Source organism: Phalangium opilio, unplaced genomic scaffold (assembly GCF_054372755.1).
Source record: "Phalangium opilio isolate 3A_F unplaced genomic scaffold, DU_Popi_V2 ptg000060l_1, whole genome shotgun sequence".
Classification (NCBI taxonomy): Eukaryota; Metazoa; Arthropoda; class Arachnida; order Opiliones; family Phalangiidae; genus Phalangium; species Phalangium opilio.
The window spans coordinates 2,857,474-2,880,220 of record NW_028324177.1 but is presented as its reverse complement, the minus strand read 5'-3'; the positions used below and the strand labels follow the sequence as shown (position 1 = coordinate 2,880,220).

General features: G+C 38.3%; 2 protein-coding genes across 3 annotated transcripts; one reads left to right on the top strand and one right to left on the bottom strand.

Moving 5' to 3' along the window:
- Window positions 1-9,057: 9,057 nt before the first annotated feature.
- Window positions 9,058-11,776, top strand: LOC149666551 (uncharacterized). Of its 2 annotated transcripts, none has more exons than XM_089841527.1 (4): window positions 9,058-9,239; window positions 10,238-10,329; window positions 10,457-10,563; window positions 10,652-11,776. In XM_089841527.1, exon 4 carries the CDS (start codon window positions 10,658-10,660, stop codon window positions 11,759-11,761), a length of 1,104 nt encoding a protein of 367 aa, XP_089697653.1. In that variant the 5' UTR covers window positions 9,058-9,239; window positions 10,238-10,329; window positions 10,457-10,563; window positions 10,652-10,657; the 3' UTR covers window positions 11,762-11,776. The 2 variants fall into 2 exon arrangements, with proteins under 2 accessions (XP_089697653.1, XP_089697654.1); XM_089841528.1 differs by having other exon boundaries at window positions 10,457-10,581.
- Window positions 11,777-11,913: 137 nt separating this feature from the next.
- On the bottom strand, window positions 11,914-21,456 carry LOC149666550 (uncharacterized). Its single transcript, XM_089841457.1, has 5 exons — window positions 21,152-21,456; window positions 19,607-20,642; window positions 18,675-18,922; window positions 12,037-12,172; window positions 11,914-11,987 (listed from the first exon to the last, which is right to left on the bottom strand). The coding sequence occupies exons 2-5, from the start codon at window positions 20,583-20,585 to the stop codon at window positions 11,914-11,916; spliced, it is 1,437 nt and encodes a 478-aa protein (XP_089697583.1). The 5' UTR covers window positions 20,586-20,642; window positions 21,152-21,456.
- Between the last annotated feature and the right edge of the window lie 1,291 nt (window positions 21,457-22,747).

The following is a 22,747-nucleotide window of genomic DNA, read 5'->3' as shown; positions in this document are numbered from 1 at the left end:
CTGTTTCCAAACTTAAAGTTAAGAGTTGCGTGACAAAATTTTAAAAATAGACCCTCAAAATCTTATATTTAAATGAACATATAATTGCCAGTAAATTGTAAAGTTTTCTTTCAACCCCCGCCCCTTTACGTAACTAATATAACGAAGATCAAAATTATTCCGAAATAAATACTACAAGCAGTGTATATTTTCAAGTTTGAAACATACAATTTAAAGACTAATTTCGTACAACTACATGCTAAGCTTCAACAGAAAAATAATTCATCATAGCTATTACCAGTATAATAAAAGACTAAACCTACACAGCTCAAAAATATGATGATCATCATCATTAGAAAAAAACCCGCAACAAGACTTCGATAGACAAATCAAGAAATATATTCAACTTCTCCACCGAAATAACAGACACTTTATACTGGCGTGTTCAAAGAGTGAAAGCGTCTTTGGATTAAGAACAGCAAAGATATTCAAAGAAATAATCTTTCTATTGGCTTGAGTCAGTGTCTATAGAACATCAAGCTGTATCAAGGCCAAATAATACATGTCAACTCTTTGGTTTCCCTATATAACTACGTTACGGTTTGGCAAGCCGCGCCTACAAGTTTATCAACACAATAGAAGTTCATAACAGCTATAGATTCGCAAAACAACCTTTTCCGGGCAAAAAGTTGCCTCAACGTTGTTAAAATTTAGAACAGCAATGGATTGTTACTAAAATTATGTGCTTGACTATGTTGGGAGTTGGGCGCACTCCTGTAAGCCAAGCTTCTGGGCGACAAAGTTTTGAGGGAATAAGGGACTTGTCAGCATGCCTACCCTACAGGAACTGACTACCCCGTGTCCGCGGGTGGTGAAATACCCCAAATCCCCCCTCCTTCACCACTCGATTAAACCTCAAGTACTTCACTCGTTACTCTAAAATACCAACTGTTTAACGTTGGATTTCAATTTTCATCAAAACGCCTTAAAGCTAATTAAAGCTAATATACCATGATGGTATATTACATTGTTTAACGGACGTTTGCCAAACAAAGCAAGGTCGAGGGAACCAGTAAAAATTGCTGCCAATTAATGACGTTAAGCAGTAATGCCTTCTGAGTTCAATAGTAATAAATATAGAAAAAAAAAACTAAAATCAACTGGATTGGAGATGTCGCTACCAAACACAAGGCACCTCATTAACTCTCTGAACTGAACTGCAGATTTTACATCAACAAAACAAAATCAAGCGCGATGGAACCAGTAAAAAAACTACAATTAATGACATTAACTCCCAACGCCATCTGAGTTCGATAGTAATAAATATAGAAAAAAACCTAAAATCAACTGGATTGGAGATGTCACTAATGAAATACAAGGCACCTCATTAACTCTCTGAACTAAACTGCAGATTCTACACCAACAAATCACTACCAATTTTAAAAAGCATCTTTAAGTATATTAGGACTAATTTAACAAACTCCCCTTCCCTTTTTTATACCTTAAAAAAATATAATATTGAAACACATGCTTACTATTTTTCTGGCAATTATATAGTCTCAATTTGACAATCCTAGGATTAAATGTGTGTAAATATTTTTTCATCATTGAATTGTTCACTTGAGAGATTAACAAAATTATTATAGGCATTCATACGATAATGTTGAAGTCTCTCACTTTATAAATCCAACCTTCACGTATGACTGTCCTTGAACATTTTTTTAATCCCTCTCACGCATTCATTGTGAAACTTACATTTTAGATTCATTTAAAATTAATTATAGTTACTCTTAGCTTTTCCCTGTTAAGGTCTATTTTTTGGCAGCAGGTCGCAATCGCTAATTATCCTCAAAAGCCTTTCTGGTGTCAAAAACAATTTTATTTGGAAAAACCCTTTAAAATATGCAACTTTTACCTTTAAACGTAAAAAACAATATTTTTATTGACTGGAATAAATTTATAATGAATACCATAATTAAATAACAACTAGGGAAATTAAGCCCAAATTACATGCTGTAAATAAACGTGGCAAGTATCAAACCAAATGTTTATTTAAATAAATATTTTGCGCCTTCCAATATCATAATCATGCGTGTTTAAAAACTTGAAAATAGTCAAACAAAAACATTCTTAATGCAATTTAGTACTTGAAAGTAATTTTTAAACAGGCATTACTTAAAAACATTCCTATTTGTATTTTAACTATTATATGAAATAATATTATTAACCCTAAATTTTGTCATCAATAAATTACCGTAACTGTCATTTAACTTTATTTATTAAAAATAAAATAGTTTACAGGGCATAAAATAACATTAATTTCATGGTTACAAGTAAATAATAATTTAATCCTGTTATTTCCTATATTTAATGATAAATCAAAGCATACTTCCATTGCCTGACCTCCTAGCATTCCGGCAAATCATTTAAACATCAACTTCAATTTCCCAAAGGCTGAATCCAATTAGAATTGTACTTAAGGGTGGAGCTAATAACATTAAAACTGAATGACTGAATGTGTGCCTGTTATTGTATTTCTTATTATTATTATCAAATTAACATCTTTCCCAAAATATTACAAAATTGGATTTGTTTTCACCCCGAAATATTGCTAAAGTATTGCTAGTTTACTAATTTAATGCCATTTTCGACAAAAAAAATACTATCTTAGTTCTTTAAACTAGGTTAAAGTTAGATGGCATATTCTATATGTTTCATTTCCCGTCAAGGTTAAAAAAATTATCCATTTTAAATAAGATCTTGTTCAAACAATGACATTGGAAATGGGGCTCAAAAATTTGTAATAGAGCATCTGGTCTTGGTCCACCTGAAATAGAGAGCTTTCAGTTGGAGGAGGAGCCGAGTCTCGTGACGTAATTTACGCTGCCATATTGGTGGGTTTAAAGCAGGGATGAAGCTGAGACCACCCAATATGGCTACCAGAACCGCGGTAAGACTTGGGAGAGTGTGACGTACTGCTAGTCAACTGAAAGCTCTCTATAGTGTGATACTACAATCTTTGTCAGCTCAGGTCATACAATTTAGACTAAAAATATTCATGTGACGTTCCCATAGCTCCGATCTCTCAACAATTTTCTATTGAATGATGAACTACTTCCTATACGGAGCTAACAACTGGCTAGGGGATGAGATAGTCTGACGTCACGCAGGCCCTATCTGGTTGTCATTTTTGCGCGTTTCCAACCGTTAGGGGGATGAAACTCCAGTAAGTGATAGAAGTGTGTGACGTTTCAGGGTCACAACTGTTAGCTCCCTATTCTACGGCATGCAGAAATAAGCGTTGAAATAATCAATATAAAATCACCAACGTGTCTACACAAAATTAATAAAAATTAAGACCGAAGTCACAGATATTAATCAAAACGCGTCTTGGATTTAACCAAGACCTAAAAAGTATCGATAAGAAGAGAGTTAAGCAAGTGACTGAAGGCCCAGATATAAAAAGTTTTTTTTAAATTAAGACTTACATGCTTAAGATGCTGTTCGGACAGTGGGACAAAGGACGATCTTTCTCGTAGAGCTTAACATGGCGGGTGGGTAAAAAAGGAGAGGGCGTCGGCCGTCGGACAGCCCCTTTAAGAAACTAATGTTCCATCACCCTATTCCATTGAATAAACTTAATTTACTGGTAGTCAATTTATTCCCTCTCAATAATTTGAAAAATTTACTTATCTCGGGTTTTCGAGCACAATTCCATTCCCCGTTTACATTTTATAACTACATTTATCATTTTTAGGGGATTTCGTCATGAAAAATACCATAAAACTACACGTAACAATGACAAAACGATTTAGTCGTAGTCTGCTTTAGCTTCTGCTATGCCCGATACGAGCAAGGAGGATGCATAGTTGTATACATCGACTAGAAGTACGCCTTGTGCCACTCTCGTGCCTTCTTTCGCTGGCCTCGTCACCAAGGTAATAGCCCACTCAATTACGCGTTAAGCTGCTCCAAAATTCCGTGTGAATAGTACTTTTTAAGGTATTCGTCACCAAATAGTAATTGTTTTTGAGAACATTCCTAGGCTTGAAATAGGACAACTACGAAATAATTCGACCAAATTTTATTTTGTAAATAATAATAATTTCAATTTCTATAAAAGTATTCTACCTATTGCGTACAGAGTGCTACCAGACGTCTCTGCGGCTACTAGAAATACTACATTTATATAGGAAGATTCGCGGCGACAAGTATATAAATCCAGGGCTATCCCTGATAAATCCCATATTCCTTTAAAAACCGTTAATACATTCATTAACCTTGTTCCTGAACATATACAAAGTCCAGGCTAGGAAATAAGACAGGTTTACAGGTCAAAAACCAGTTTATTAATAGCTTGGACCACTTTTTTTATTCAAAACGTGAGGGTCACTGGTCCCAATGACTAGTTTATTAATTCCAACTTTTATTAAAAATTGATATGGGGACCTCTTTAATTATTTTCATTTTAACATAAATTTCGGCTCCATGAGTCCAGTTGTGTATACAACCCTAAGCCGAGAGAGATTTTTTTAGAAGAGAGAACGGCCGCAAGTCCTGGGACCAGTAGAAAAATAAATAGGGGAAGGGTTACTGACCCCGGAACCAGTTCCATATTTAAGACATCAGGGGTCACTGGTCCGAAGGACTAGCTCAGAAGCCTGATACAGACTAAGTAGCAGAGTCGAGTCACAGCCTCCTAGATCACGCGACTGGGTGAACGCAGGCTATATTGCAAACTAGCCAAGTCAGAATTTTCAGGCTACGACCGCGCTGAGTGAGTCCAGCTGACACTCTCACACCCTTAGCGCCCTTAAGTTGACAATTACAAGTTTACAACAAAGAAAATCAAAAAAATTTCGAATAGTATGCACCCCCTACTGTTTGCGAACCATAGAAACGATAGAGACGCCATGGGCCTGGCATAGAACCGTGTGACCGTAGTCTATCATACCGCTGCTATAGACCCTTTCTACTTAAAAAAGAGAGATGTCAATCCTCAGTATCGGGATATACAGGGGGTTGACCCCTCGACGTCTCTACTCTTTTTATGATCTTTCCATCGAGCGATATGGAAGGAAAAGTATTTTCCCCGTGTCTTTCCCTCTTACATATATTAAGTTTAACCAAGACTAAAAATCATAACGTCCCTATTGAATTTGCCGCCATTGTTCAAATTTGCACAAAAACAAAAGGTTTCACTATAAATCGTTCAGACCATGAACGGGGATATGTTAGCAACCTATTAACGACACAAAGCCATACACGTACTCTCCTAAAAATGATAAATGTAGTTATAAAATGTAAACGGGGAATGGAATTGTGCTCGAAAACCCGAGATAAGTAAATTTTTCAAATTATTGAGAGGGAATAAATTGACTACCAGTAAATTAAGTTTATTCAATGGAATAGGGTGATGGAACATTAGTTTCTTAAAGGGGCTGTCCGACGGCCGACGCCCTCTCCTTTTTTACCCACCCGCCATGTTAAGCTCTACGAGAAAGATCGTCCTTTGTCCCACTGTCCGAACAGCATCTTAAGCATGTAAGTCTTAATTTAAAAAAAACTTTTTATATCTGGGCCTTCAGTCACTTGCTTAACTCTCTTCTTATCGATACTTTTTAGGTCTTGGTTAAATCCAAGACGCGTTTTGATTAATTATACTGCTGGACTTTTAGCTTCTGCAGGTTCTCTTGATGGTTTAATTAAGCAGGATGATGGTTTTAGGGTTTTAGAAAGACTACAGAGCTCGCCTTCTTATTGGCAACACAGACAAAAGGAATTGATGGGTATGATTAGACAGCTTGGTACGGCTACCTTTTTCATAACGTTTTCGGCTGCCGAAAGTAAATGGCCTGAGCTACTGAATATTTTGAGACTAACCTCTGGGCAGGAGAGTTTACCTAACGATGATATTAGCAATTTAAGTTTTTCTGAAAGAGCAAAACTGATTCAGGATGATCCTGTTACTTGCGCTAGATATTTTGACCACCGTTTTCGGGCTTTGCTTAAGGCTCTACAGAAATTAGGTCCTCTTGGCGTTATAGAAGACTATTATTTTAGAGTTGAAATACAGCAAAGAGGTTCGCCCCACCAACATGGTTTGATTTGGATAAAAGATGCTCCAAAACTTAAAACTGATCTCTCAAATGTTAAGGAAGTAGAGGAATTTATTGATAATGTTATTTCTTGTGCTGCTGAGCACAATGACGATCATTTAGACTTGTTAACACGATTACAAATTCACAAACACACAACGACTTGTAGAAAGAAGGTCGATAATAATTCCGTTTGTCGTTTTGGAATCCCGTTTCCACCTATGCCCAGAACCATAATTTACGACCCTGGTTTAAGAGAGCCTGGTAGCGTACAGGAAGAACTCAGATGTAAGGAAAGGTCAAAGAAATTGTATGAGATGTTGCAATCGAAAGAAAAAGAGTTTTGGGTAGATAGTTTTGAGGAGTTGCTAGCTAAGTTGCGTATAACTGAAGACGAGTATATTTCTGCCGTTACTTATGACCTCAAAAGGAAAACAGTTTTGTTGAAAAGACACCCCAAAGATACTAGAGTTAATCCTTACAATCCGTGCGCTTTGCGTCTTTGGCAGGCGAATATGGACATTCAATTCGTTCTTGATGCTTACGCACTGGTTATGTATATTGTATCATATATAGGAAAGTCTCAAAGAGGGATGTCTTTGCTTCTGCGCGAAGCTTCTAAACAGGCAAAAAATGATAAATGTACAGTAAAACAGAAGTTGAAACTAATTGCTAATCAGTTCTTGAATGCCCACGAGGTAAGCGCTCAGGAAGCGGCTTACTGTGGTTTACAAATTCCTGTGTCCAGGTGCAGTCGCGCCTGTGTTTTTATAAACACCAATGCCCCTGAAAATCGTGTACACATTCTTAAGAGTCAATCTGAACTTGAAGAACTACCAGCAGACAGTAATGACGTTTTTGCCTCTGGGATGCTAGAACATTATGTTCAAAGGCCAGAGGAACTAGAGGCAAAAACGTTAGCTCAATTTGGTGCCTGGTACGAATATTCCAAAGCCCGTAGAGTGACTAAAGCCGCCCACGATCATGTTGATGAGGGAGAGAGCAATGAAGTTGAAGCTTGTGGTAAATGGCTGAAACTTAAAGATGAATCAGGGTTTATTAGGAAACGTGGCCGTGCTAAAATTATTAGGTACAGAAGATTCAATTTAGAAAAAGATCCCGATAACTTTTATCGTGAACAATTAATGTTATTTAAGCCTTGGCGCGATGAAAGTAATGATATTTTGACAAAGGATATGTAATCAGAATATGAGCTTTGTAGCGAAACTATTAATGAAGTTAGGAAAGAATTTCACAGTGAAATTGACGAGGCAGCCGTGGAACAGGCTGTAGCAGATTTTGAAAATGGAGAAATTCAAGTGGATGTTACTAATATCCAGCCTGAATTAGAACATAGAAATGAAGTTGATAGATCTTTAGCTATGGATGATTCCGATTTTTTAATTAATACGGTTCAAGAACCCGTAGGAAATATTAATAGAGAAATTATTGATGGTAATGCCGAAAATACTGTTGCTCCGTCAATTACCTTAATTAATGACTCTGAATACAACGCCCTTCTTAGAAAATTGAATTCAAAACAAAGAGAGATATATTACCATGTTTTGTATCATGTAAAAAGCAAAGAAACTCCGTTGCGCCTCTTTGTTACAGGGGGCGCTGGTGTGGGGAAAAGTCTTTTGATTAGTGCTATATTTGAATCTGTGTCAAGGTTTTACAACAAACAACCTGGGAGTAATCCATCGGAAGCGAAAGTAATCCGTTGCGCACCTACTAGCAAGGCTGCGTTTAACATAGGTGGGGCAACTTTGCACAGTACTTTTAGTTTACCCGTTAGCCAATTTGGTGGAAATATATCGAGATTGGAAAGTGAAACACTTCATAAATGCAGGTTACTCTATGGTCAAGTAAAACTAGTAATAATTGACGAAATTTCAATGGTTGGAGCGAAAGTGTTTAATCGGGTAAACGCTAGGTTACAAGAGATTATGGGTTGTCCTGATTATTTTGGTGGTGTGTCTGTCGTTCTAGTTGGAGACTTTAACCAATTGAGACCAGTTTGCGATTATTTCGCATTTCAAGGTCAAAGTGAGAAAGATAATCCTTACGCGTCGTTAATTGGTAACCCAATATGGGAGCAATTTGAATTTGCCGAACTTGAGGAAATTATGAGACAGAGGGATGATAAAATATTTGCTGAAGCTTTAAATAGAATGGCTGTGGGAAGTATGACTCAAAATGATATTGATTTCTTTAGTAGTCTGGAGGTAACGCCTGAGCGTGTACCCCCAAAAGAAGCGATACATCTTTTCGCCACTAACGCGGAAGTAAACCAATTCAATCAAAATAAGCTTTTAAACATGAATACGGAAAAGGCTGTTTCGGTTTCAGTAGATGTTGTCAATGGTGATCTTAGTAGTGAAGTTAAAAATAACATACTTTCCCAAGTTGAAAAGTTAGCAACGTCTGATACGTATGGTCTGCCCAAACAATTGACTCTTGCGTGTGGCGCGAGATATATGATGACCAACAATGTTGACACCTCTGACGGACTAACTAATGGCGCGACAGGTTGGTTAAGAAAGATAGAGTACGGCACAAATAGGGTCGGGGATAAAATCCCGTTCAGGGTATGGATGGAGTTTGACGATCCCAAAGTTGGGAAAATGTTGAGGCAAAAATGTCATGGTTTATATTTGAATAGTGATATTAACGCTTCGTGGACGCCTGTTGAAAAGGTCATCAAGTCGTTTAATAGAAAATGGAGACAAAATAATGCCTCAGTTTCTAGGAAACAATTGCCTTTGGTTGTTTCTGAGGCCATTACGATACATAAAAGTCAGGGTGATACTTACTCCTCGGTAGTGGTTCATTGTAAGGCTACAAAAAAAATTGAAAGAGCGCATTTATATGTGGCTTGTAGTAGAGCGAAAACCGCTTCCGGTTTATATATATTTTGAGCCACTTTCCACAGACGCTATGCGACGCTTCAAAACTGCCTCTGTATTCTGAAGGAAATAATGGCTGCGTTCAGTAACACTCATCAGGAAAAGCATCGATGTTTGGGATGATGAAATCGATGGTGGTCACACACTGTTTACCAACGCTTAGTGTTCCATTATTTTGACAAGATTGAAAGATTTGGGGAATTATCATGGATGCTATCACATCAGAGTGAAAGAACCACCTCATCTATACGAGGTTGTTAAAGTTAATTTGAATCTCGTCAATTAGTTCCATTTTTGATTCACTGTAATGTGACTGAAGAGGCTTATGTCTGTTTTCTCGTAGTCGTCAAAATTACTGTGCTATCCTTTCATTTTAAATAATTGTTTCGTGTTTCTTGCTTAGGTTTCAAATAAAGACTCGAGTTGATGAAATACGTGACAAACCTTTTATCGCCCGTTGAAAACAAACCATTTTACCAAAGAGAATATAGGGGAGGAGTGGAAAATGGGGCAAAACTTGTCATTCATTTCTACCGCGCATCTTCAATGCGCAGTACCGAGGCATTTCCGTTTGCAACATTAAATGGTATGTAGGTGGCGCGACTGAGCCGGAAACTCCCTCGTACCGCTAGTATAATTTAGGCGTAACATAACCATTTACGCTTGTGGAGCGGGGGAGGTTCCACTCCTCCCTTATATTCTCTTTGATTTTGCAAGTAGAGGCTCCGAAACCGAAACAACGCCTTTTTTAATAATTTCCTTATTTCTCACCCTGGTTTGTGGCACTAAAATACTCAGGGCCGGAAATAAGCACAGGACAGTGGGCATTGTCCAATAAAATTTTAAAATGTCCCATAACTTTTTTTAAAACTAAGGGGGTCACTGGACAGTTTGACCAATAAGTTTACCGAAGTTTTGATACCTTGACTATGGAGAAGCCACACTATTTTGGCACACTCCAGCCACAATGTCCTATAAATTTTCCAGTAAAATAGGGGGTCACTGGACACATGTCCTATAAGAAATTTTTCTTATTTCTGGCCCTGAAAATACTACATAAAAGTATTTGCTTGTTTCCACCCCTGTTTTTAAAGTTTGAAGGGTTTGGTTTCGTCTGCTCCGCGTTCTGTTGTAAAAACGTGTTTTTAGAGGAAAAGTACTTTGGAACTACTTATAAGCGTATTAAAACATTATCTTAGAACTTATAATTTTAAGGTGATTTCGATTGTTTGAATATTAATTTTTAAATAGGTACCTCATTCGCGAAGACTCATGGAAATTCCTCTTTGGCTGTCAGGGCTGATTACCTAATTAATTGGACCCCTCCTTTTCGCAATCTTATGGTAAGCTGGATAGATAACTCAAATTAGAATGTTGTGTGATTTCCTCATTTTTGCATGATTAGCCAACATACCTCATTCAACTTACGTGAATATTAAGTGTTTTCGTGATATGTTTATGTTATTTCAGCTTTAATGACAATCTCGCTCAATATCTACTATTCAACAATGATGTAAAATTTGCGACCCGATTCAGATTTCGATCTAAAAGACGTTTGGATGTTCGTGTGAAAACCGGTATGCCCATAAAATCAAGTATCTTTCCTTTCAAGTATTTACATTGAGCTCTTAAGCGTTGCTATTGAATCACTTTTCGGTTCATTAGGGAAAGATGAAGTTCAAGTGCGATCAGTGTGGTTTCCAGACAGGGAGAAGATCAGTCTTTAAGAATCATCAATTAAGTCACAGTGACGAGCGTCCATTTAAATGCAATATTTGCGAATATCGTGCCCGAAGGCGGGGTGATTTGAAGTACCATGTTGCGACTGACAGTGATGAGCGTCCATTCAAATGCGATATTTGCGATTACCGTTCCCGAATACCCGGGAATTTAAAGACACACGTTGCGACTCACAGTAATGAGCGTCCATTCAAATGCGATATTTGCGATTACCGTGCCCTAAGGCGGGGTGATAAGAAACACGTCTTGATTCACAGTGAAGATCGTCCTTTCAAATGCGATATTTGCGATTACCGTGCCCAAAGACTCGATGTTTTAAAGAGCCATGTCGCGACTCACAGTGAGGAGCGTCCATTCAAATGCGATATTTGCGATTACCGTACCCGGAAACGCGGGAATTTAAAGATACACAATGTGACTCACGGTGACGAGCGTCCCTTTAAGTGTAATTTTTGTGATTTCGCAGCCAAATTAAAGAAAGTACTAAGATATCACATTGCTAGACTTCATCCATCAATATCAGGAATTGAACGAAAAATTCCAAAAAGTATTTCGTCAAAACGGAAAAACGAATACAATCAGTCGACAAGCAAGCGGAAACGTGCTTCTGCGAAAGATAATGCTAGAAAACCCGATCAGGCAGACAGGAAATCGAAATTATCAGATTCTAACGAAGTTCAATCTGAAAGTAGATCAACTGATGTTGCAGACTTTGTGTTCTCATTAAAACAAAAGCCAGACGATAAACGAAGAAGTTCGCAACCAGAACGAAGTGGGCCAAATACAAACCACGATTCTCCTAATGAAATTCCACAGCCAAAAGAATTGGAAATTCATTCTGAATCAGATCCCGATGAACCCAGAAACGCAACAGAGTCTAATTCTACTCGTTCTCTATCTGTCGGTTCCAACTTCAAACAAGGGATTTCATTATTGGGCGAATTTAATACTTGGCAAGTAAATACCACCTACTTCCTTAAAAGATGGCACTCTAAAATCGTCCGTCTCTTTTTTCCACGTTTCAACAAAACATAACATTTGACTTTTTATTATTACATTGTCTGCTAAAACATCTTCTAAATGAGCATTTAAAGACTGCACGTTATGAACATAAATGTAAAGGGGATCATGCAAGAAAGGTAGTTCGATGCTTTTTGTGTCTCGCAACCTCTTAAGTTCCAATTCTACTAGGTTGTTTTTGGGTGAATTAGGAACTTTAAATTTTCCATCAATATATAAACCGGAAGCGGTTTTCGCTGTACTACAAGCCACATATAAATGCGCTCTTTCAATTTTTTTTGTAGCCTTACAATGAACCACTACCGAGGAGTAAGTATCACCCTGACTTTTATGTATCGTAATGGCCTCAGAAACAACCAAAGGCAATTGTTTCCTAGAAACTGAGGCATTATTTTGTCTCCATTTTCTATTAAACGACTTGATGACCTTTTCAACAGGCGTCCACGAAGCGTTAATATCACTATTCAAATATAAACCATGACATTTTTGCCTCAACATTTTCCCAACTTTGGGATCGTCAAACTCCATCCATACCCTGAACGGGATTTTATCCCCGACCCTATTTGTGCCGTACTCTATCTTTCTTAACCAACCTGTCGCGCCATTAGTTAGTCCGTCAGAGGTGTCAACATTGTTGGTCATCATATATCTCGCGCCACACGCAAGAGTCAATTGTTTGGGCAGACCATACGTATCAGACGTTGCTAACTTTTCAACTTGGGAAAGTATGTTATTTTTAACTTCACTACTAAGATCACCATTGACAACATCTACTGAAACCGAAACAGCCTTTTCCGTATTCATGTTTAAAAGCTTATTTTGATTGAATTGGTTTACTTCCGCGTTAGTGGCGAAAAGATGTATCGCTTCTTTTGGGGGTACACGCTCAGGCGTTACCTCCAGACTACTAAAGAAATCAATATCATTTTGAGTCATACTTCCCACAGCCATTCTATTTAAAGCTTCAGCAAATATTTTATCATCCCTCTGTCTCATAATTTCCTCAAGTTCGGCAAATTCAAATTGCTCCCATATTGGGTTACCAATTAACGACGCGTAAGGATTATCTTTCTCACTTTGACCTTGAAATGCGAAATAATCGCAAACTGGTCTCAATTGGTTAAAGTCTCCAACTAGAACGACAGACACACCACCAAAATAATCAGGACAACCCATAATAGAGAGCTGCAACTCCGTGGAAGAACTCCGAAACCCGCTGGGTTCCGCGTTTAAGCGATGGGAACTCCAGGAGTTGGAAATGTTTTTCTGAGATAAAATTGGAGTTGGGTGGCAGTGGAAGTTTTCGTGTGCGGAGTTGGGAGGCAATGGGAATAATGATAATTATAATTGCGGAGTTGGGAGGCAATGGAAAATTATCTTAAAACATGGAAATCTTCGGAGTTGGAAAACTTAAGTCTGGTAAGTGGTAGGGCTCCAATTTAAAAGCTGACTTTAACGTTGTCTGTCTTCAGAAGCTTCGTACGAAATTATTTTTTCACCCGTAACCCCACGTGACAAGTCCACTCAGTGAGTCTCTCACACAATGGGGCCGCGGGCGCTTTTTATTTTCTCTTAAACCCATTGACAAGAGTCTCCTTTCTAGCTTTGAGGCATAAAGTAAGGCAGTATAGGCATATTGGCAGGCACAACTAATAACAGAATTGACTCTAGTGTTAGTATTTCTTGATTCGTAAAGTTCGTGGCCTTGTCTTTCAAAATAGCATTTGCGAAGCGAATCAGTCCGATTTTAATTAAATAGCTAATTTAAGAAACTAAGCGTAAAATATGACTCAACAACAACGCGTAGCGCCTTTTTCCCCAAAATCTTCAGTTTTAATATCTAGAAGACTTTTTTGAGTAAATATTTTAATGGACGAAGTTAGAAGGAGTTAAAGAAATTTGAATTTTCATGGAAGGAGTTGGGAGGAGTTTAAGAAATTTTAATTTTCATGGAATGAGTTGGGAGGAGTTTAAGAAATTTTAATTTTCATGGAAGGAGTTGGGAGGAGTTTAAGAAATTTTAATTTTCATGGAAGGAGTTGGGAGGAGTTTAAGAAATTTCAATTTTCATGGAAGGAGTTGGGAGGAGTTTAAGAAATTTTAATTTTCATGGAAGGAGTTGGGAGGAGTTTAAGAAATTTTAATTTTCATGGAAGGAGTTGGGAGGAGTTTTAAATTTCGCTTTGCGGAGTTCTGCGGAGTTGAAACTTTTCATTATGGCATTGGGAGGAATTGGAGTCATTGTTGTGTATTGCCTTGGAGTTGGAAGGAGTTGGAGGTTAATATTTTCATTTTGCAGCTCTCTAACCCATAATCTCTTGTAACCTAGCGTTTACCCGATTAAACACTTTCGCTCCAACCATTGAAATTTCGTCAATTATTACTAGTTTTACTTGACCATAGAGTAACCTGCATTTATGAAGTGTTTCACTTTCCAATCTCGATATATTTCCACCAAATTGGCTAACGGGTAAACTAAAAGTACTGTGCAAAGTTGCCCCACCTATGTTAAACGCAGCCTTGCTAGTAGGTGCGCAACGGATTACTTTCGCTTCCGATGGATTACTCCCAGGTTGTTTGTTGTAAAACCTTGACACAGATTCAAATATAGCACTAATCAAAAGACTTTTCCCCACACCAGCGCCCCCTGTAACAAAGAGGCGCAACGGAGTTTCTTTGCTTTTTACATGATACAAAACATGGTAATATATCTCTCTTTGTTTTGAATTCAATTTTCTAAGAAGGGCGTTGTATTCAGAGTCATTAATTAAGGTAATTGACGGAGCAATAGTATTTTCGGCATTACCATCAATAATTTCTCTATTAATATTTCCTACAGGTTCTTGAACCGTATTAATTAAAAAATCGGAATCATCCATAGCTAAAGATCTATCAACTTCATTTCTATGTTCTAATTCAGGCTGGATATTAGTAACATCCACTTGAATTTCTCCATTTTCAAAATCTGCTACAGCCTGTTCCACGGCTGCTTCGTCAATTTCACTGTGAAATTCTTTCCTAACTTCATTAATAGTTTCGCTACAAAGCTCATATTCTGATTTCATATCCTTTGTCAAAATATCATTACTTTCATCGCGCCAAGGCTTAAATAACATTAATTGTTCACGATAAAAGTTATCGGGATCTTTTTCTAAATTGAATCTTCTGTACCTAATAATTTTAGCACGGCCACGTTTCCTAATAAACCCTGATTCATCTTTAAGTTTCAGCCATTTACCACAAGCTTCAACTTCATTGCTCTCTCCCTCATCAACATGATCGTGGGCGGCTTTAGTCACTCTACGGGCTTTGGAATATTCGTACCAGGCACCAAATTGAGCTTACGTTATTGCCTCTAGTTCCTCTGGCCTTTGAACATAATGTTCTAGCATCCCAGAGGCAAAAACGTCATTACTGTCTGCTGGTAGTTCTTCAAGTTCAGATTGACTCTTAAGAATGTGTACACGATTTTCAGGGGCATTGGTGTTTATAAAAACACAGGCGCGACTGCACCTGGACACAGGAATTTGTAAACCACAGTAAGCCGCTTCCTGAGCGCTTACCTCGTGGGCATTCAAGAACTGATTAGCAATTAGTTTCAACTTCTGTTTTACTGTACATTTATCATTTTTTGCCTGTTTAGAAGCTTCGCGCAGAAGCAAAGACATCCCTCTTTGAGACTTTCCTATATATGATACAATATACATAACCAGTGCGTAAGCATCAAGAACGAATTGAATGTCCATATTCGCCTGCCAAAGACGCAAAGCGCACGGATTGTAAGGATTAACTCTAGTATCTTTGGGGTGTCTTTTCAACAAAACTGTTTTCCTTTTGAGGTCATAAGTAACGGCAGAAATATACTCGTCTTCAGTTATACGCAACTTAGCTAGCAACTCCTCAAAACTATCTACCCAAAACTCTTTTTCTTTCGATTGCAACATCTCATACAATTTCTTTGACCTTTCCTTACATCTGAGTTCTTCCTGTACGCTACCAGGCTCTCTTAAACCAGGGTCGTAAATTATGGTTCTGGGCATAGGTGGAAACGGGATTCCAAAACGACAAACGGAATTATTATCGACCTTCTTTCTACAAGTCGTTGTGTGTTTGTGAATTTGTAATCGTGTTAACAAGTCTAAATGATCGTCATTGTGCTCAGCAGCACAAGAAATAACATTATCAATAAATTCCTCTACTTCCTTAACATTTGAGAGATCAGTTTTAAGTTTTGGAGCATCTTTTATCCAAATCAAACCATGTTGGTGGGGCGAACCTCTTTGCTGTATTTCAACTCTAAAATAATAGTCTTCTATAACGCCAAGAGGACCTAATTTCTGTAGAGCCTTAAGCAAAGCCCGAAAACGGTGGTCAAAATATCTAGCGCAAGTAACAGGATCATCCTGAATCAGTTTTGCTCTTTCAGAAAAACTTAAATTGCTAATATCATCGTTAGGTAAACTCTCCTGCCCAGAGGTTAGTCTCAAAATATTCAGTAGCTCAGGCCATTTACTTTCGGCAGCCGAAAACGTTATGAAAAAGGTAGCCGTACCAAGCTGTCTAATCATACCCATCAATTCCTTTTGTCTGTGTTGCCAATAAGAAGGCGAGCTCTGTAGTCTTTCTAAAACCCTAAAACCATCATCCTGCTTAATTAAACCATCAAGAGAACCTGCAGAAGCTAAAAGTCCAGCAGTATAATTCGACCCATCTGTTCTTTTAGTTTTCCTCATGCAAACCTGTATAGATTGACTAACTTTCAAGGTTTCTAATTTGACAAAAGAGTAAAACAATTTCGAAGGATTTTTAGCACAGCGCCTATCAATACTACGAAGCTCCCATTTAAAAATATCACCAAAACTTCCCTTAACCTTAAGATTCATTTTTGACCTACGTAAATGCTCGGGAATGACAATTCTTCCGCATCCTCGTCAAAGAGTAAAGACATTGGGGTTTGACCTTCACCGGGAGCAAACTTAACATGCATGGTATTACTTGGCAAAAAATTACTTAAAGAAACTAATAATGTATCTTGATTCCCAACTGTTAACGAACTACTTTCGTTAGGTTCATTCCACATATCATCGCTATCATCCTCTGCGTTTATTGGGGTCTCGTACATAATCCCCCTGGACATAATCCCCCCGGACAAAATCCCCCTATTTTGGATTTGCCAAGACATTTTCCCCCCGATTTTAGACGTGTTTGTACAAAATCCCCCCAAAGAAAACGTCCAGGACAAAATCCCCCCAGAGAAAACGTCCAGGACAAAATCCCCCAAAAGGAAAACTGTTAAACAAAATCCTACCGAAAGGATCATTTTATTGAAAATCCCCCAGATAATAGGCATTTAGAAGTAAAGGTAAACGGAAGCCCAAATCCAAAGATTATCTTCAATAATAATGCAAAAGTATAATTCACAAGAGTGAAAGGTATTGCAAACAATGTTCCTAAACCAAAAGAAGTAAACTACTGATTTTGTTTTAACTTATTTCCAAAATTCCAATATTTTGGGAAAGGCGGCATTTTATGGTTAGTCAGCAATATTTTGGAAAAGGCGGAAATTTATGGTTAGTCAGCGATATTTTGGAAAAGGCGGAAATTTATGGTTAGTCACCGATATTTTGGAAAAGGCGGAAATTTATGGTTAGTCAGCAATATTCTGGAAAAGGGGGAAATTTCAGGTTAGTCAGCAATATTCTGGAAAAGGGGGAAATTTATGGTTAGTCAGCGATATTTTGGAAAAGGCGGAAATTTGTGGTTAGTCAAAAATATTTTGGAAAAGGCGGCAATTTATGGTTAGTCGGCAATATTTTGGAAAAGGCGGAAATTTATGGTTATGAGCAGTATTTTGGAAAAGGCGGAAATTTATGGTTAGTCAGCGATATTTTGGAAAAGGCAGAAATTTATGGTTAGTCAGAAATATTTTGGAAAAGGCGGAAATTTATGGTTATCAGCAGTATTTTGGAAAAGGCGGAAATTTATGGTTAGTCAGCGATATTTTGGAAAAGGAGGAAATTAATGGTTAGTCAGCGATATTTTGGAAAAGGCGGAAATTTATGGTTAGTCAGCGATATTTTGGAAAAGGCGGAAATTTATGGCTAGTCAGCGATATTTTTGGAAAAGGCGGAAATTTATGGTTAGTCAGCGATATTTTGGAAAAGGCAGAAATTTATGGTTAGTCAGCAATATTTTGGAAAAGGCGGAAATTTATGGTTATGAGCAGTATTTTGGAAAAGTCGAAAATTTATGGTTAGTCGGCAATATTTTGGAAAAGGCGGAAATTTATGGTTATCAGCAGTATTTTGGAAAAGGGGGAAATTTATGGTTAGTCAGCGATATTTTGGAAAAGGCTGAAATTTAGGCTTAGTCAGCGATATTTTGGAAAAGACGGAAATTTATGGTTAGTCAGCGATATTTTGGAAAAGGCGGAAATTTATAGTTAGTCAGCGATATTTTAAAAAAGGCGGAAATTTATGGTTAGTCAGCGATATTTTGGAAAAGGCGGAAATTTATGGTTAGTCAGCAATATTTTGGAAAAGGCGAAAATTTATGGTTAGTCGGCAATTCATACTATTTTCTCCATCATTGGTTCCGCTTTTCCTCGTAGGGGGAATACTACTATTTTTACTACTATCCTACTAAAAAAATTTCCACTGTGGAAAACGACCTCTAAAATAGGAATGACCCCTGAAGGGTTCGTCTCCAAGGTGGGGATTTCGTTCCGTAAGCGGGGGATTTTGTCTCCAATTTGGGAGGGATTTTGTCTCCAGTTTGGGGGGATTTTGTCTGCAAATGGGGGGATTTTGTCTTATGCCCATTTGGACGGGGGGAAATTTTTGGGGGGATTATGTCCAGGGGGATTATGGGAGTCACCCGCGTTTATTGGCGCTACTGGATTATCTCCTGAAACATCAACTTGATTTACCTGACGGTCATTTTCGTCAACAATAAATTCAAGTTCTTCAGGAATGGGGTCTAATATGTCACTCTTAACGGTAATTCCATGTTTAACATACAAAGGCGTTTTTACCAGAACGTTAAGGGCCTCTAAAATGACTTTGGGTCTCACAGTTTCGTACAAATAGGGTGTGTTATACTGCATTCTTCTCATAAACTTAATTTGAATAGTATCCGTGTCTCGAGGTAACCTTGGTAAAACCGAGGCGGTGGACTCTACATTTATAGGGACGTTAACCACATTTCCTTTAATACCACGTTGTTGGTCACACCCTAACCTTCGTATTTGCATGAATGGTATTCGTGGTGATATCATTCTTTCTTCTAAATTACTTATGTTACTTAATTGCGCAGGTATTTTAGGAAACACAAATCCATTTTCCCTTGAAAATTTTGGAATTTGCTTTCTCTTAACGCTTTTATTACAAGTACTACACAAAAATATTTCATCATTCAACTCTCTTTGTTCAATACCAGGGACTGACAAAAAATCTATGGACTTTACAATGGTGCCAGATGACTTAAAAAAAAGATTTGAACATCCTTCACACGGCCACGTTGGGCCGTCTTTAATGCTATCAAAATAGGTCTGCTCTATAACCGAGGGGTTTGCTCGCCTATCTGCGGCTGAAGATCTATTTCTAGAACGTTCAGACGTTCTAAAACCTATATCTTCACGCCTGGCAGCCTTAGCCGTCTGGTTTCTATCACGTTCAGTGTCTCTATACTCGGGATCTTGGCGTCTAGCCGCCATACCTGCTTGGTTTCTATCACGTTCAGTGTCTCTATACTCGGGATCTTGGCATCTAGACGCCATACCTGCTTGGTTTCTATCACGTTCAGTGTCTCTATACTCGGGATCTTGGCGTTTAGCCGCCTTAGCCGCCTGATTTCTATCACGTTCAGTGTCTCTATACTCGGGATCTTGGCGTTTAGCCGCCTTAGCCGCCTGATTTCTATCACGTTCAGTGTCTCTATACTCGGGATCTTGGCGTTTAGCCGCCTTAGCCGCCTGGTTTCTATCACGTTCAGTGTCTCTATACTCGGGATCTTGGCGTCTAGCCGCCATACCTGCCTGATTTCTATCACGTTCAGTGTCTCTATACTCGGGATCTTGGCGTTTAGCCGCCATACCCGCCTGGTTTCTATCACGTTCTTTATCTCTAAATTCGGGATCTTGGCGTTTAGCCGCCTTAGCCGCTTGGTCTCTATCACGTTCTTTATCTTTAAATTCGGGATCTTGGCGTTTAGCCGCCTTAGCCGCTTGGTTTCTATCACGTTCACTTTCCCTATACTTTGGATCTTGGCGTTCAGTAGCCTTACTTAACTGATTTCTTACACGTTCGCTTGATCTATACCATTCATCAACCCTTTTTACTTTCTTGGTAAATATTCCACCCTGATTTTCAATTTCACAATTTGACTCATTCTCTCGCTTTTTCCCCTTACCTAGCGACTCCCTCTTACTGCATTCTTCATTTTGTCTCAAGATTCTTAATCTTTCTAACGGATAGACATTACCATGGGACGTACAAGGTACTTGTTCATCGCTTTCGATGATTTCACTAATATTAGCATTAACATTTTGTACATTATTGGGTTCCTTATTAATAGATATGCCTACGCCTACAGTACTTTCAATAGAACATTTATTTAATGCATTATCTTTCGTACGATCATGGCCAACTGGCCTCGTGGTAGGACAAACATTTTGTGTGCTAGAACCTGCTCCCGAAAGAGACTTTTTTTCCGCGGCTAAAGCTCTTCTCCTTTCATTTTCGCGTTTCCTAAATTCGGGATCTGACCTTTTTGCCCTCATTCTTTCCCTTGCCTTTCGTTTTCTGATTTCCTCTTTACTTACATTATTATCTTCCTCCATTTTATTATTCAGTTAAATACTCACAAAAATCCGCAAAAGCAATCCCCTTGCAAGACTCTGTAACGTTTGAAATATAATTTTCCGAAGAAAGTTATTACAGAAGATTGAATTATGAAGCACTACCTTTGAAATTCAAATAAAGAATGATAAAAGTGCGTAAAAAAGGTCTTTCACAAATAGGGGGAGTATAAACTAAACAGCATTTGTTAATATTTAAAAAATATTCTTAGATTGTCAAATACTTTTTCGCCGTTGAATTTGTTTAACACCAGCTTGTAAAAAAGGTCTCTTTCAAACTAGGGAATGATAAAAGTGCGTAAAAAAGGTCTCTCACAAATCGAGGGCGTATAAACTAAACAGCATTTGTTTATATTTAAAAAATATTCTTAGATTGTTAAATATTTTTTTCGCCGTTTAATTTTTTTAACACCAGCTTGTAAAAAAGGTCTCTTTCAAACTAGGGGTGGGGGGGCGTATGAAAAAACAGTTAAACATTATTCATAGAATAATTTCCATATATGGGGGTAGGAAAACGGTAACAGTTGACAAAGACTAATTGTATTTACCTTAAGTGGACAAGCAACGTTTCACTATTTTGTGGTTTTGAAAATGCATAGCTTGGCAACACTGTCACTTGTCCCGCGAATCGGCGTATGGGTTTTCCATCTTGAAGGAGAGAGGAATGGAGTGGAAACCCCCATACCTATAGCGTTGCCTGTGTACCCCCACCTACGGCACCGTAGTCCTCCCAGCATCCTCAGCGGTTAGGTAGGGTCGTACTGGACAAAATTGTAAAGGGCGCTCCCTCTATCTATTGCCGAAAATATTATCCGTATTTTCATTTTAATAGAGCTATTTCAGTGGGAGAAAAATTTCGTCTGCTGCGAAAATTGGGCCTGCCTTTGAGTGTAGGGCGGACATTTTGTGAGGGTTTTCTCTATGGGCAAATAGCATTGGTGACGTAGCCATTACCCCCATACCTATAGCGTTGCCTGTGTACCCCCACCTACGGCACCGTAGTTCTCCCAGCATCCTCAGCGGTTAGGTAGGGTCGTACTGGACAAAATTGTAAAGGGCGCTCCCTCTATCTATTGCCGAAAATATTATCCGTATTTTCATTTTTATAGAGCTATTTCAGTGAGGGGGGGGAATTTCGTCTGCTACGAAAATTGGGCCTGCCTTTGAGTGTAGGGCGGACATTTTGTGAGGGTTTTCTCTATGGGCAAATAGCATTGGTGACGTAGCCATTACCCCCTCTGAAATAGCTCTATACAGAGAAAAAGAAATTATTATGGTTTTGAGAGGAGCTTCTCATTTTGGTTGTTGTTTAAAATATAACGCAATGCACGGGCCTAGATAGATATAGCAGGCAATGAATAAAATATATCGCAATGCACGGGCCTTGATAGATAGAGGAGGCAATGTAGGAAACATGACGCAATGCACGGGCTTTGATAGATATAGGAGGCAATGATTTAATCGACTTCGGTACTTGAGAGGTTTATCTTTAATATTTAAATAAATATAATTATTTTTCATTATTTTAATCTTCAATAATTAACATTAATAATAGTTAAATCGTTTAAAATAAAGTTATTCCTATTATCTTTTGAAACTTTTCTAATAATGACGTTTAAAGTGAAGGGTACCCCTCTTGCCCGCTTTCTTCAAATTTTGGGCTATATATACGATTCGTTTCCTTTATAATAATAGATAAAAACGCATTCGCGTGAACCTTTGGTGGAAGCCCTGCCATTGGGAGGCTAGACGTTTCTCGTAACCCTAGCTGATCGCCGCGTATATCTTAAAACCAAATAATAGATAAAAACGCATTCGCGTGAACCGATGGTGGAAGCCCTGCCATTGGGAGGCTAGACGTTTCTCGTAACCCTAGCCGATCGCCGCGTATATCTTGAAACCAAACGATGACGGAGGAAAAGAAGCCAGAATGTACTGACCGGCGTCCATGTGTAATGGACAAAAGACCTGAAGATGGTGGTGCATAGAAGCTGGTGTCAATGTGGAATTGACGAAGAACAGAAGATGGTGGTGCATAGAAGCTGGTGTCAAGGTGAACTTGACGAAGAACAGAAGATGGTGGTGCATAGAAGCAAGCAAGTACAGACTAGTGTCCATGTGGGACGGACAAAGACTAGCAGATT

Excerpts from the sequence above, each read along its gene's own strand:
- LOC149666550 (XM_089841457.1), bottom strand. The coding sequence starts at position 20,585 with ATGGAGGAAGATAATAATGTAAGTAAAGAGGAAATCAGAAAACGAAAG. Across the intron at positions 12,173-18,674 it reads TTGACGAAAATGACCGTCAG|GTCATCAAGTCGTTTAATAG; the intron begins GTAAATCAAGTT and ends CCTGTTGAAAAG. Across the intron at positions 11,988-12,036 it reads CTCCTCGGTAGTGGTTCATT|TACAGCGAAAACCGCTTCCG; the intron begins GTAAGGCTACAA and ends TGTGGCTTGTAG.
- LOC149666551 (XM_089841527.1), top strand. The coding sequence starts at position 10,658 with ATGAAGTTCAAGTGCGATCAGTGTGGTTTCCAGACAGGGAGAAGATCA.